The sequence below is a fragment of the Lygodium microphyllum genome, chromosome 8 (genome assembly GCF_053477565.2).
Source record: "Lygodium microphyllum isolate KBCC chromosome 8, Lygodium_microphyllum_v1.1.10, whole genome shotgun sequence".
NCBI classification, from domain to species: domain Eukaryota; kingdom Viridiplantae; phylum Streptophyta; class Polypodiopsida; order Schizaeales; family Lygodiaceae; genus Lygodium; species Lygodium microphyllum.
Genome location: NC_141142.1, coordinates 41563017 through 41578239, shown reverse-complemented (window position 1 = coordinate 41578239; position 15223 = coordinate 41563017). Strand labels below are relative to the sequence as shown.

General features: G+C 41.0%; 1 protein-coding gene across 1 annotated transcript; it reads left to right on the top strand.

The window, feature by feature from the left end:
- Nucleotides 1–440: 440 nt before the first annotated feature.
- LOC148032203 (glutamate decarboxylase-like) lies at nucleotides 441–4998 on the top strand. Its single transcript, XM_087682853.1, has 7 exons — nucleotides 441–671; nucleotides 1268–1472; nucleotides 1647–1847; nucleotides 2133–2347; nucleotides 2607–2860; nucleotides 2997–3049; nucleotides 4001–4998. Exons 1-7 carry the CDS (start codon nucleotides 589–591, stop codon nucleotides 4667–4669), a joined length of 1680 nt encoding a protein of 559 aa, XP_087538979.1. The 5' UTR covers nucleotides 441–588; the 3' UTR covers nucleotides 4670–4998.
- Nucleotides 4999–15223: the final 10225 nt, after the last annotated feature.

Below are 15223 nucleotides of genomic sequence, written 5' to 3'. Positions count from 1 at the left end.
GGTTTGTCCCAACGAGTCCTTATAGTATGCCCTAAGCAACTGCAACAAAATGGAGCATGCGCACTCATCCTTCGTTGCGAAAGAAAGAGGTAATTTGTCTTATCTTATTAAAAAGGCATAAGACAAACGAATATCTTTGAATGAGGTTAAATGAAGGTCTTAGAGGTTGAGGCAAAGCAAAGGCCAAAAGGTGGAAGGAAGGCTAAGGAAGAACTAAAAGGAGAAAGCCCTAGCTAGAATGACCACAAAAGCACACAAACACACACACACACACACTCTCTCTCTCTCTCTCTCTCTCTCTCTCTCTCTCTCTCTCTCTCTCTCTCTCTCTCTCTCTTAGGAATAAAAGGAAGAGTGCAATTTCTTAGTTTGCCTTTCAATTCACTTGATACTCTAGCCAAACTTCAAGCCTTGTATATAAGGCCCTTCCCCACCCCGGGTGCCATCATAGAAGCTCTCTAAACACCCCTGTCAAGAGGCAGCCTCTCTAGGCCTTCCTCTCCCCTTGTACCATCATAAAAGCTGTCTAACACCCCTCCCAAGAGGCAGCCTCTCTAGTCACATTGAGTTAATCTTGCCAAAGGAGACATGGTGCTCAGCGAGGTAGTTGACAATGGAGGCACAATCCAGCCCATCTTTGCCTCCAGATACAATCAGACTCCTCTGCCTAGGTCTGGTTCACCTTAAACTTTCTGATTATTTGCTGACACTACACTTGGTTAAAGACCCCCTTTCTTTAATGACATCCTGCTTCATCCTTAACTTTCTGGTTTTTTGCTGACACGACACTTGGTTAAACCTTTAATGACATCCTGAAGAGGATTCTCTTGCACACAACTGTTGTCTACTTGAACAGGATGAAAGCCATGCTAGACATCTGAACTTCTTCAGGGACCTCCCAGGCTGAGCATGACCTGACAGGATGCCCTTTCGTCACTCTTCTAATCTCAGCCGAATGAAAGCATTTTAAGTGTTCTTCTAAATTTCATTCTTTCTGTTTTGGGATGCATCTCAGTCGACCAAGAGTCTAATCGTGAGATCAAATTTACAGTTTCATTGTTCAGTAGACCATTGTTTTTCTTAAAATAAGACACACGAACACGAATGATTCAGTGGTCATTCATCCTGCCCATATGTTCTTTCAAAACATACAAAGAACTCCCGTTTTCCCCCCCTCATAAAATGTCCAGTATACTGAGAAGTGCGAAGCATCTCGGTGCCATTCACTCACCTTGTTACAAGTTATAATTTTACTTCTACATGACAGATATCTGTTACCTGAACATGGAATTTCTGCGGAGGCTGCATATCAGCTTGTCCACGATGAGCTTATGTTCGATGGCAATCCAAGACTTAACCTGGCATCCTTCGTGACCACTTGGATGGAGCCCCAGTGTGACAAGCTTGTCATGGAGTCCTTGAATAAGAACTACATAGACATGGATGAATACCCTGCTACAGTAGACTTGCAGGTTGGTTGTGGCATTGTTGAATTGGACCGCCATTCTCATGCTTTTGATTGAATAAACCGTATATGCTCCTTATAATTTGGACAAGCAATGATCACAATATCAATGGTGATTTTGTATGCACCTGAGATATCCCAAAGAGTGTTCGATATACAGAGATTGGCCATATGCTTGCAGGATAGGTGTGTGAACATAATTGCTCGATTGTTCAATGCACCAATAAAAGAAGGAGAGCAAGCCGTGGGCACTTCTACTGTCGGTTCTTCTGAGGCAATTATGCTAGCTGGACTGGCATTCAAGAGACTATGGCAGAACAAAAGAAAGCAAGAAGGGAAGCCATTCGATAAGCCTAACATAGTTACAGGAGCTAATGTTCAGGTTTGTATACCTATAAGGAGGAAAGAATTTAGTCAATGCAAAGCAGACATATAGCAACATACATATAAAGCATGTCCATATGAGATAAAATAAGGCCTATGGGGATGTATTGTAATTTCTTTGTGCTGAAATGTATGAATGGCTACTGCGCACCATATATGTGTTATATGGATGGATATATATATTAGTTGTGCTGCAATCAATGCGACCTGTAACTTTGTTCAAAAGCATATGGAGCGTTCTGCATCTTGAACATTCTGCAGCTCATTTATTTTTGAAGTGCAGGTCTGCTGGGAGAAGTTTGCTCGGTACTTCGAAGTGGAACTCAAAGAAGTGAAGCTAAAGGAAGGCTATTATGTCATGGATCCTCACAAGGCTGTTGATCTTGTAGATGAGAATACCATATGTGTGTGTGCCATTCTAGGATCAACTTACAATGGTGAGTTTGAGGATATCCAGCTGCTGAACGAGCTCCTGGTCATGAAGAACAGTAGAACTGGGTGAGTTCAAGCCTGACTTGAGCTGTCACATTACCTTTCAATCCCTCCATGGTTGGCACAACACAAGGCTTTAGTGTCAAATCTTTAATGAGGTTTCACATTTGTCAGTTTAGATTCATTTGAAAACCACACCAGCAGATTGCCAGATGTTGCAAGTCTAGAGAGAACATTTGCATTTCCATTTGTCTATTCTAGGGTAGTTCTATGATTGTTATGCTGTCGGCAAGAAACTGATCTTGTGCCATGGAACAATATGCAGATGGAACACTCCAATACATGTGGATGCAGCTAGTGGAGGATTTGTGGCACCATTCCTCTACCCAGATTTACAGTGGGATTTTCGGTTGCCTCTGGTAAGAAGCATCAATGTGAGTGGCCACAAGTATGGTCTGGTGTATGCAGGCATTGGCTGGGTAGTGTGGCGGTCGAAGGAGGACCTTCCTGATGAACTTGTGTTCCACATCAACTATCTCGGGGCTGATCAGCCCACGTTTACCCTCAATTTCTCAAGAGGTAATATTACAGCTTGGTGCAATGATGCCAAATGTGGAGCTTTGATGCTTCCAAATTCCAGTCATTGTAGTTGCTTAGTTTGTTCACAGAAAAGCATGAAGCTTCTGGCTGTTTGACTCACAAAAGGCTTTTGCAGGTGCCAGCCAAATTGTCGCACAGTATTATCAATTTCTGCGATTAGGCTTTAAGGTTCGTTCTTTTCCTACATTTGATGTCTAAGTGTGAAAACTGGTACTTTGTTTGGCCTTTTCCTTTGAAAAGCCTAGAGATCTTTAGAGAAAATCCCATATCTACATGCAGTGGATGCAATTCACACTTGCCCCTTCTTGCTATGGTGTGACAGCCTCCTTTCATACAACTTAAAAGTGTTCAAAAGGCTACATCTTTATGTTTTGTTGACCTCATGTGACATGACCAGATAGATACATTATCATTATGTCTTACTCTACACAGGGTCCAGCTTTCTCAACATAGCAGTAGTAATTCTGCATAATGTGCCCAAGGCTAATGATAACTTTATGTATAGGCTCCACTAGTGTGGGGCCAAAATGGTCATATGTTTCGGGTAGCTGGTGCTCATATTGCAGGGAAATCAAGCAAATGATATTGAGTTGGGATAGCTGGTGATCATACTGCAGGGAAAAGCAACCAGATGATATAGACTTGAGGTAGCTGGTGATCATATTGCAGGGCAAAACAAAGCATGTACTGGGCATGCCAATCCAAGAGTTGAACACCTGGCAGCTGTCACTCAAGCTCTACCACTATGGTAACATCAGGGCCTATAAGGTTTTGGGGATGATAGAGGAGGGGTGATGAGGGAAGAGGGTGGGGAGAGGACGCAGGAGCGGTCTCATGATAGATATGGCCTGTTGGGGATGTGGCAGGTTCACATGCTCAAATCTTGAAATATGTTCATGGGTTCATACATAGATGTGCACACAGCCTAATGGTGAACCAAGCTAACTGTGAAAGGAAAATAGAATTGGTATCTGAAAAGAAAATCAACATATCTTTCATAAGAAAATCAACAGTATACTAAATCAACAACACATCTGATTATGAAGTCAACAGACTTTTGATAACAAAATAACATGCTTGTGGTACCAATGGAGCTGTGTGGATGATTTATTTTTCCAGGGATACAAGGCAATAATATCAGGATGCCAGGCAAATGCACACTACCTGGCAGACAAACTGGAGGAGACAGGCAGGTACAAGCTGCTATCAAAGAGGGAAGGGGTACCTGTGGTGGCCTTCTCGCTGGCGAAACCAAGGGGGGCTGTCGGGGCCACGCATGTGCTAAGCGAGTACGAGGTTGCGAACAGGCTGAGGCGGCATGGATGGATTGTGCCGGCATACACGATGGCACCCAACGCAGAGCATGTGAAGCTGCTGAGGGTGGTGGTGAGGGAGGATCTGAGCCGGGGCCAGGCGGAGAAGCTCTTCCAGGACATCGAAGCAATCGTTATGGACCCGCATGAGAAGCTGGCCACGGTGCCAGAGGCCATCAATGGAGCAGCTGCCCCTGCACAGCAATTGGCTCTCCAGGAGGGTTACCAGAGCGAGGGCGGCGGGGCGGTCCCGGCCAGGCGCCCAGCCCGCGCCGGCCGTCCCAGCGTCCTTGACCAGTTTAATCGCTTTCGCACGCGCAGGGAGTCCCACAAAGGCCCCGCGTCAAGTTCTGCCGCCGCCGCTGCAACCGCCGCCGCCGCCGCCGGCACGCCTGCTCATCGTCACCACCACCGCCTCCGCTGGCATCACCACCGTGGGCGGTCCACTTCCACCAAGACCAAAGCCATATGTTAAGTTACAACCGTTACTAGTGTTCCTTGCGCGCGAAGCAATGCTACCTATCTACTCTCATCATATATGGATCTTAAGGATCTTGCTAAGGCATAACTCAATTCAATCCAATTCAACCATACGTTTGATTTTATTCACCATGTATACAAATCCCATTGCCTTGCAAGGCATAATTTGATTCAACTTAACCATACATTTATCCCATCCTCAGTGTGTATGAAATTCAACATCTAACCACAATACACCATCTAAAGCAAAAGGGTGCTTGAACTTGCAACATGTGTAATGACATTTGAAAAAAACCCATCATCAATCTTGCGTGTTTTTAAAAACCTCTTAACATTTTTTAAACATGATGTAAGAATGTTATATTACATAAAACATGTCCATCATCATGAAAAAATATTTACATCTCCCTGGTGGGTTTAACCAAAAGTAGCATATAAGAGCTAAGCCTTGTGACACACTAAAAAACTTTTTGCTACCTTGTACAAGAAAGTTCTTGATAGTCCATATGCTCCTTGAGGTGACAGATCTAAGAATATTCAATAGCCTTCTAAACTCTTCATTCGAGATAGCCTAGTCACAAAAAAGAGCCTACTTGTTTCTAATTTTTGATACTAAGATGAAAACCAGCTTCCTCCAAAAACCCAAAGATTTTCTTCAAAATACAACTAAGTTCAAGGCAGTCCCAAAAAATTTGAATTAAGTGTTCTCCTCCTCACAAAAGACACACAAATGAGAAATATATTTCAACTTAGCTACCCTTATTATTGGTAGGCCACAAGAAAAGGTTAAGGGGTTGAGAAGGTCTGGCTCTCTAGACTCTTTTACATTCTCCTCTTTCGAGCTTAGCTTTTCCATCCACCAGCAAGTTAATTACCCACAAGTTGTTGAACTTGCTTATCCACAAGTTGTTGCTCTAACTCTAAAGTCTCTCCTCCTCTTGAGATTCAACAAATGCTTCCTCTTGTGATTAACCCAAAAAATCAGAGGATTATCATTGTTACAAATGAAAGACAAAAGCCACTCATTTTTCCTTCTGAAAAAAAGTAGACACCTACCATCCTATTTTGTTGTTTGAGAGATGAAACTCGACTTTAACTACATCCTTTTTCAAAAATTTGGCCAATAAGCAGTAGCACAATCGATCGATGGGTCCTTGAGTAATGGGAGGTCAAGAGTTCAAAACATATGATTGAATAGCTTTGCAATGTCCTATCTTTAGGCAGCTCAATGGTAGGATGGGTCCATGAGTAATGGGAAGTCAAGAGTTCAAAACATACGATTGAGTGGCTCTGTGGTGCATTGATACTTAGGGGTGTAGAGATTGGGATGAAGCCCAATCACAAATAAGCTTTAACTACATTTATGTCCTTTATTGAAAGAGACTCGAGAGCTAAAATCCCACACATTGATTCACATCCTTATCTCTTTACACTAATAAGCTTTCAATCATATTCAATTTTAATGAGTAAGGACTTTGGCCATTAGAGAATTCGTCCTTAGTGATTCAGACAAGTAGCAAAGATGAAGAATGACATTGTCTCTTTGGTCTACCTTTCCATGAAGCTATCTAAAGTAGAGCCAATGAAGTTATGTGCCAATACGGAAACCTTGATGTTAATATCAACCCCCACATGAAGGAGTTTATTTGGCAAATCAAGATGCTCAAGTGTGACACGATGGGTTTTGGCTTTTGATATTTGAAACCTCATGATAACATCCTAGGATTGATGGCTGAAAATTTTGGCAAGACAAGCAAAATTTGATCTCTTGGATTTCTGTGCAACAAGCTCTTGTCCTAAACCATCTGCTTCCTTAGAGTTTTGGATGTTAGGATTATCCCTCCCTCCCCCCCCCCCTCTCTCTCTCTCTCTCTCTCTCTCTCTCTCTCTCTCTCTCTCTCTCTCTCTCTCTCTCTCTCTCTCTCTCTCTCTCTCTCTCTCTCTCTCTCTCTCTCTCTCTCTCTCTCTCTCTCTCTCTCTCTCTCTGGGTTCCTCTTACCTTCTCTCTTTCACTTTTCCTCTTCTCTCTCTCATCCATCTATTTCTTTTTCTATATTGTTTCTCTTATTTGCTATCTTTTTCTTTTTCCCTTCTCTTTGCCCTTTTTTCTCGATCTTCTTTCTATTCCTATGTTTGCGTGTGCTCATCTTCTCTCTCTCTCTCTCATGTTTCTATTCTCTCTCCTCTCTTCTTTATTCCATGCTGTGTGTGTGTGTGTGTAATGCTACACGCTTGTAGCATTGCGAGATCCTTCCCTCATTTCTTCTCCTCCCATATACATTGTAGTTGGAATGATGTTAGGTTTTAGGAGGAGACATTAGAGTTGCATTTTTGGGTGGCAAGGAGGGGGTTTATGCTCTCTCTCTCTCTCTCTCTCTCTCTCTCTCTCTCTCTCTCTCTCTCTCTCTCTCTCTCTCTCTCTCTCTCTCTCTCTCTCTCTCTCTCTCTCTCTCTCTCTCTCTCTCTCTCTCTCTGTGTGTGTGTGTGTGTGTGTATATGTATATATGTGTATATGTGTGCACACATGCACGCACATGCATACGCACACGCACACGCACACGCATGCGCGCGCGCACGCACGCGCACGCGCACGCACACGCACACGCACACACACACACACACACACACACACACACACACACACACACACACACACACACACACACACACACACACACACACACACACACACACACACACACACACACACACACACACACACACACACACATGAGAGCGACTTGGAGGTGGGAGGGGGTTCATGGTTTCTAAATTGGAAGCTCGGTAGGCCTTACTTCCAACAAATGCAAGTACATTATACACTTGCATTCTTGTGATACTTAAGGCCATAGGGTCAGGATTTTTTGTGAGGGGGATAGTTAGGTATTTGAGGAGAAAAAGTGCTTTGGTGGGGGGCTAAGTTTGGGTGGGGCCCTAGGATTAGAGTGTTTAAGGTACCATCCCAGTTCATTTTTTTGGACGCGATGGTCTGGTCTAGAGAGAAGATGAATTAGGATGCTATTTTTGGAGCCAAAGGATTAAGACTTAATATTAAGGTAGTTGTGTGTATATGTGTATGCACAAATGTGCATATGTAGATTTCTATCTTCCTTATGAGTTTCTAGATTAATGTATTTTGGATAACATGTTAATCGGGGTTTTGTTTCGGGGTGTGGGGATTAGATTTTCAAGGCAAGGTAAGTGTGCATGTGTATGTGTATGTGTGCATGCGCATGTGTGAACATGCATGTGTATCTCTATTGGTATACACATGTATATGGGTGCATATTATTTTGTTTGTTATGTAGGTACATGAGTTTGTCTTATTTAGCATGTAGATGGATATGGCTGTGAACATGGGGAGTTCAAATTGTTCTCTCTCTCTCTCTCTCTCTCTCTCTCTCTCTCTCTCTCCCCCCCTTGTTTTGTTCTTGTTCTTCTCTCCTTCTTCTTCCTCTCTCTCTCTTTCAATGATAAATCTTTAGTTTTATAATAATATATTACAAAAAATAACAATATTATCATCTATACTATATTACTTTAGTCAAAGGCCATGGCTCTTTCCCTCCCCCCTCCCCAACACACAGACACAGACACACACACATGTATGAAGCACTTTTACCAAATGATTGTTAGCTCAAAAATAATTATGAGCTTATGAATAATGAAATTTTGCATTTGAAAATGTAGAAAATGCCTCTACAAAAAGAGAGATCTAATAGCCCTATAAGAGAAATAAAAGAGCATACTTTTATCAAATAATTATTTGGGTTAAGCATTGTAAATGTTTTTTGCATTTTTTAATATACCTTTCAATGGATGAGGAAAACCTTATTTTCATAGGAGTTGGGAATCAAATGGATGCACCCATGCTCATAGCTGTGAGCTCTAACTAGCCAAGCTACACTCCTAACCTCAAAGCATTGTAAATGTTGGGAGTTTCCACCTTTGTAGTAGTGGGTGGGATGCTTATCATGCAAGTAATTTGTAAGACTTCTAAATTTTAGAGCTTGTTTCAATAATATTACTTTTAATTCCAACTTTTTATATGCACAAAAAATCTCACCATCTTTGACTTTCCAATTTATTTTCAAGAGCACGCACTTGCTCAATCTGACCAGTCAAGAAGTTTATGCACTATGCCATGGTATGTGTGAGCCACCAATAGTACAAATCTCTCTCTCTGTCTCTCTCTCTCTCTCTCTCTCTCTCTCTCTCTCTCTCTCTCTCTCTCTCTCAAAGGGTAATTATATTAATCATCATACAAAATCTCTGAATCTCCCTCCCTCCCTCCCTCTATCTCTCTATCTATCTCTCTTTATGCTCCTTCTCGCATCTATTGCCCAATGGACAGAGCACTGCTGATAAGTCGACCTCTACTCCATCCCTACCCCCATCCGAGCACCTACATACTCTATCGCTTCATGACATAGAACCATCTACCCCTCTAGCCCATGCTACATGTAATGGTGTCGTCATCTTCTTGTGATGCACTTGTCACTCCCACATACTTGAGGCACTTAAAATTCCTTTGTTTTGAGAGAGAGAGAGAGAGAGAGAGAGAGAGAGAGAGAGAGAGGAGGAGCAGGAGGAGGAGGAGGAGGAGGAGGAGGAGGAGGAGGAGGAGGAGGAGGAGGAGGAGGAGGCTCGATTGAGACGGCCGTAATTTAAAATTGACTAACTTTCTGCCTCTTGAGTGTGAACAATGAAGTCAGAGGCAGACAATGCTACAAGAAGGTAAGAGTGCTTTTGTTGAATGCCCGAGGTCTTCAATTGAGGGAAGGGTTGGTAGAAAAATGGTGCATCTGATAGAGGAGTGAGGTCTCAACCACTTGGTGCATGCCACATCAAAAGAGTGCCCCTCTTGGATATCCCTTTTTCCACTTGTCTGAACCTAGCTAAAGATGATGATGAAGAAGGCCCTGCCTCTCTAGATGAAGAAGTGGAAGAAGGCACTCTCTCTCTCTCTCTCTCTCTCTCTCTCTCTCTCTCTCTCTCTCTCTCTCTCTCTCTCTCTCTCTCTCTCTCTCTCTCTCTCTCTCTCTCTCTCTCTCTCTCTCTCTCTCTCTCTCTCTCTCTCTCTCTCAACACACTTGCCATGGATTCTGCTCACATCACATGGTGTAGATAGCTCCATGGTGTTAAGTCGTAGAAGGAGTAATAGTCCATTGAATCTGCTATCTAGTTTGTATGAGAGGTGTGTGTACTCCTTGGAAGCATGCTACTAAAGTCGAGATTCAACTCTCCATCATCCAACAAACACCCATTTTCCACCACGAATACTTCTCTGTGGATGTCCCTTTTCTAGAGAGAGAGAGAGAGAGAGAGAGAGAGAGAGAGAGAGAGAGAACAAAAGTATATGCATCTATTTGCTTTGGGGAGGGAGGGAGGGAGGGAGAGAGAGAGAGCATTATGGGTTTGTCTATTGGAGAGAGAGAGAGAGAGAGAGAGAGAGAGAGAGAGAGAGAGAGAGGAGGGCTTGGTATCTTACTTCGCAAGAGCCAATACTTCACACTTGTCATGTGCTTTGTTGCTTGCAAATGTGCATACGAGGGATGTTTACTAGTCTATACCTTCTTTGCAACTCTACCACCAATAGTAGTGCATGGGGATCTATTAATGAGATGAACAACAATATTAATTGCCTTAGCCTAAGACTATTGTGGTAAGCTTGCATGGCTACTTCAGACTCTTTCTTGAATAGTCCTATTCATGTGCTTTGCAAGCAAACCATTTTGGGGTGGGGCGTAGGGGGTGATCAATTGATTCTTAATACTCCTCTCATCACAAAGCTGCTAAAAGACATATTTATCCTGATTATCAGTTCACAGGCATTTCAGGTTATGCCTAAACTGGTTCACAATCATAGCAAGAAAGTGCTAAAATGTATGCAAAACATTTGATTTTTGCTTGATAGGATAGGCCCAAACATTATGTGAATAATCATCTATGAATGCAAAAAATTACTTCTCACCACTCAATGATTGATAGGGCATGGGAGCCATAAACATCTAAATGGACAATAACCAAAGGCTCATCCATGCCCATAGAGCCAAAAATTTTATGAGAGTTATGTGTATGTGTGCCATAAAGACAATGATCACATGAATCAAAACATGAGTAATCAAGAGGGGGAATATACTACAAACGAGTAAGTACTTTCATTCCTCTCAAAGACATGTGCCCAAGTCAATGATGCCATAAAGATACATGTGGAAGATCGGTCACAACCAAAACATGGTTAATAGACCCATAGACAAGCAAGGGATAGAGGTTGCTAACCTTGGCAACTCAAGCCATAGACAAGCAAGGGATAGAGGTTGCTAACCTTGGCAACTCAAGCCAAAACAAGACTACCATGAGTGATCTTCCATGCAGAGTCACCAAAAGTAATGGAATCCAAATGTGTGGGTGGATCGAGTTATCGGATTCCTATTGAAGTTGTACATGTAGAAGGAAAATATTTGGCTATTAGATGGTTATTGATTGCATGTTGAAAATGTTCAAGTCAAAGAAAAAGATAAACGATACATGTTATCATCCAATTGCCCAATTAAGATAAGGTTTTTAGTCAAAGCCGAGAATGATGTACATCATGAAGCACAAAAGAAGTATCAACTAGCATCACCTATGCCAACGATATCCAATCTAGTGTCATCTCCTAGTCTAACAGAACTTGTAACAATATGGTAGCTATGAAACTAATGATGATGCAGGGTAACATGGAATGGAGCCCACGAGTAAAGAAGCCAACACTGAGAGAGAGTAAGAAGATGGAGCATTGGTCAACTAAGTAGCGATGAAGTAACAAGTATATGATCATCAGAACTATACTCCAAGGCATTTATCTCCTCTATCTTCACATTGGACTTAGGCACAATCTTAGTGGATTTTGCAGTTTCTTGCACTTTTTCTTTGCCTTTCTCATTGTGCTTATCATTGCACATTTTATGGCACTACAACCTACTATGACCATGTTTCCCAAATAATGACATATCAAAGAGGACTTATGACCATGGGACGTATTGTAAGATTGCCCATGAGACTCGGACTGAGAACTTTGTGAGTCTCTACCATGGTTATTATCCCTATTTCCACCATTTCTATCCCTAATTGTAAGTGCATGAGAAGTGTGAGATGCATCAATATTTTGTGTCTTCTATGAGTCTGTACCATGGTTATATTCCCATTTTTTCTATTTTTGCCTCTAACTGTAAGTGCTTGAGAAGTGCGAGTTGCATAAATATTTTTCATGTTCACTTCTTCTTTAAGTAAAGCACTCTCTACATCACTACATTTAAAACCATCTTCAAGAGGATTAGCACTTGTAGAAGTACATAATTTATCCCACAACTCTAATAGTGTGATGAGCAAGAACAAAGACTTTATGTTATCCTCAAACTGAATGTCATGTGAGATAAGTTGGCTCAAAATGGAGTAAAAGTCATTCAAATGAGTAGACATAGGAGTTCCTTTCTTCATGTTAAGGTCCATAATCTTCTTCAACCAATACAACTAAGATGCACGACTTTACTTGCCATAAAAATCGCATATTTTTTTCCATAAATCATATGCACCATCATCAGTCAAAATAACATTGAAAAACACCTACTTAAACAAAGATAGTATGATAGTAGACTTGCATAACACATCAAGCTCATCTCAACCATCTCTATCCCAATTTTCTAGCTTTATGCCCTTGTCTTTCAATAGCCTAACATGTTTCTTTTGCACCAACACCGGCCATATTCATGTCTTCCAATATTGGAAGTTGTTACCACCCAACTTCTCAATGTTGAAAATAGCACTATCATTGGATGCATTTGAAGAACTTTCCATTATGTTTGTAAATGACTACAAAGGACAAGAGTATGTGCTATTGTGATTCTAGTAAAATAGCCCCAAAATTGAGCCAAAAGCAAGGGTAAGAACTAGAGAACTAAAAAACACATAGTTGTCCACAAACAATAGGCACTAGAGTGCTCAAACAAAGTAGTTACTCTCAAAGAAACTTCTCATAAATAAATTTTAGTATTGTCATCCATAAATCTACAGTAAATGGCCATATGTTTGTAGGCAAATGACCAAAGGAATAAGCTTCCACCACCAAAGAGATTTGGATAGCAACTAGGATATAACGCAAGTAGCAGTGTAGCAACCAAAATATCAAGGTGTCAGATACCTATATACATACACCAGTGCATATCAGCATGTATCCACCACTAACATCCCACTGACAATGATAGGTACAAGGTATCCAAGCTCAAAAGCAAATCAGGCCATATTCATGAATCTCTGCAATGAACATTATATGCATAAAGTAGGAGCACATAAAGAGTCTCCCACTATCTCAAAGAACCAAACTCTACAATGTAAATACAAATAGATCTCATTGGAAGCGAATTCGGAATGCCCAAGAGCATAGCAACACTTGATACATCAAGTATATAGCATCCGGCTCCAAAGACATGAATCAATACATTCGGGAGCATAAATTAACAACAACCCTTCAACTCAGAAGTGAATAATCACGTATGAATGAACCATATCCAAAATGCATTTAACTGAGCTCAAATGAAGCTCTAAGCTTATCATAATCATATCCTATTATATATATCAATGCCAAGCATCAATACATACATGTAGAATCCCTGAAGTGTTTATAGACATGTTACATATAGATCTTCATAGTGAATGCTTACTATCAAGACTTTGCTACAACAAAGAAACCTCCAAATGTTGAGCTATTCCAGCTCTAAATAATCCAAGAAGCTTGCACGCATCAAACCAATATCTAGGAGTTATAAACTTGCCCCATAAACATTATATGAATTCGAAGCATTGAAGTATACGCTATCCATAGTGTATATGATAGACTTGCTCTACTTACTCAATCAATGGTTGAGCATAAGCACTTCAAATAGAGCTCAAGTACAAGCTTCCAATGCTAGGAGCAATGCCAAAGAGTAGAGTAGCACCTAGGAGCAAAAGCACCTACTAGAGAAGTGGATTGACATAGAGAATAGGGGCTAAAAATTAGCACAAATTGCATTGGTTGATCTTGGGCCTTCTACTGTTACTCTTTACATCAATGATCATCATTGAAAATTTCTTAAAGGTGCCTTTGGAAGCTAGGAAAAATATTGGGAACAAGCTTTGCTAAAGGGGAAAATCAAAGTATACCTTGAGAGTGAAGGGTTGGGGTAGCCATAAAAGCTTGAAGTGAAGCTCTCTTCTTAGGCTAAAGCAAAGATTGATAAAGCTCCTCAAATGCCCGCTTTGATATGAGCTTAAAGGTGGAGTGAAAGTGGAAGCACAAGCAAAAGTAAGAGCTATGGAGAGTTCAATCAAAGAAGAGCGAGATCGATGTGTGGGAACTTCGATAGTCATAATGTGTGACTTGCATTCCTTATTCTATTGTCATGGTAAGAATAAAGAATAAAGTGATAGTGATTGGTGGCCACTACTTGCAATATATAGGTGATTGGTGTTTGCTACTTGCAAACGGATCGGAAGTAAAAGCTATGGAGGTTTAAGCAAAGAAGAGAGAGATCGATATGTGGGAACTTAAATAGTCATAATGTGTGACTTGCATTCCTTATTCTATTGTCATGGTAAGAATAAAGAATAAAGTGATAGTAATTGGTGGCCACTACTTGCAACGTACAAGTGATTGGTGGCCGCTACTTGATAAGAATAAAGAATAAAGTGACAATGATTAGTGGCCGCTACTTGCAATGTACAAGTGTGTGGGTGGTCTAGTAAGTACAAGTAAATGTAGTTGGCTAGGCATAGGTCGCCTTTAACCCCCAACACCAATTTCATGATAGTGCTTATGAATGTCAACTCAATTTAGCACAAAGACAGCCAAATCTTTCATGTCTTGTATTGCAAGGGTATAAGGAGATACATAGATGGTTGGGATCACTACCTAAATTGAAGAGTGTCGAATTATTGGCTCAAAACTACTAGCTGTGCAAAGAAAAAGGTTGGTTACAAGAAGCTAGTAGTATGAAAAACTAAATTGGCATGCTTTCCACATTTCCAAGTCTAGTTTCCAACTAGAGTCATTGGCCAATTTTGTACCATGTAAATTGACAAAATAAAGAGTGCTTGAAGCATATGAGAGCTAAGAGGTATAGCAAAGACTTACAACAAGAGACTCAAAAGTTCTTAGAGACCTACTCATTAACATAAACTCTAGAGCGCTATTGCTTGCAACTTGTCAGCTAACAATTGGATGAGAAAGCTTAGACCTCTCTCTCCTATCTTTTGTGGCATGTAGGAGGAGTCAATTAAGCATGTTCCATGAGATTCCCAATAAGTTTGATAAGTTTGGAGGAGAAACATGAGTATATGAGGAGCTTAAATATACATCGTGGTGCTAAGAAGAAATAAGCTCTATTATGCAATCTTGTAGTCTTGATAGATAATCATTTAAGATGTCAAATTTTCTTTGAGAATTACTTTTTGGGGCCTATAGACTAATAAAAACAAAGTGATTTTGAAATATTAGTGTCTACATGTGCTTCCACTCCTCAAAGCTATA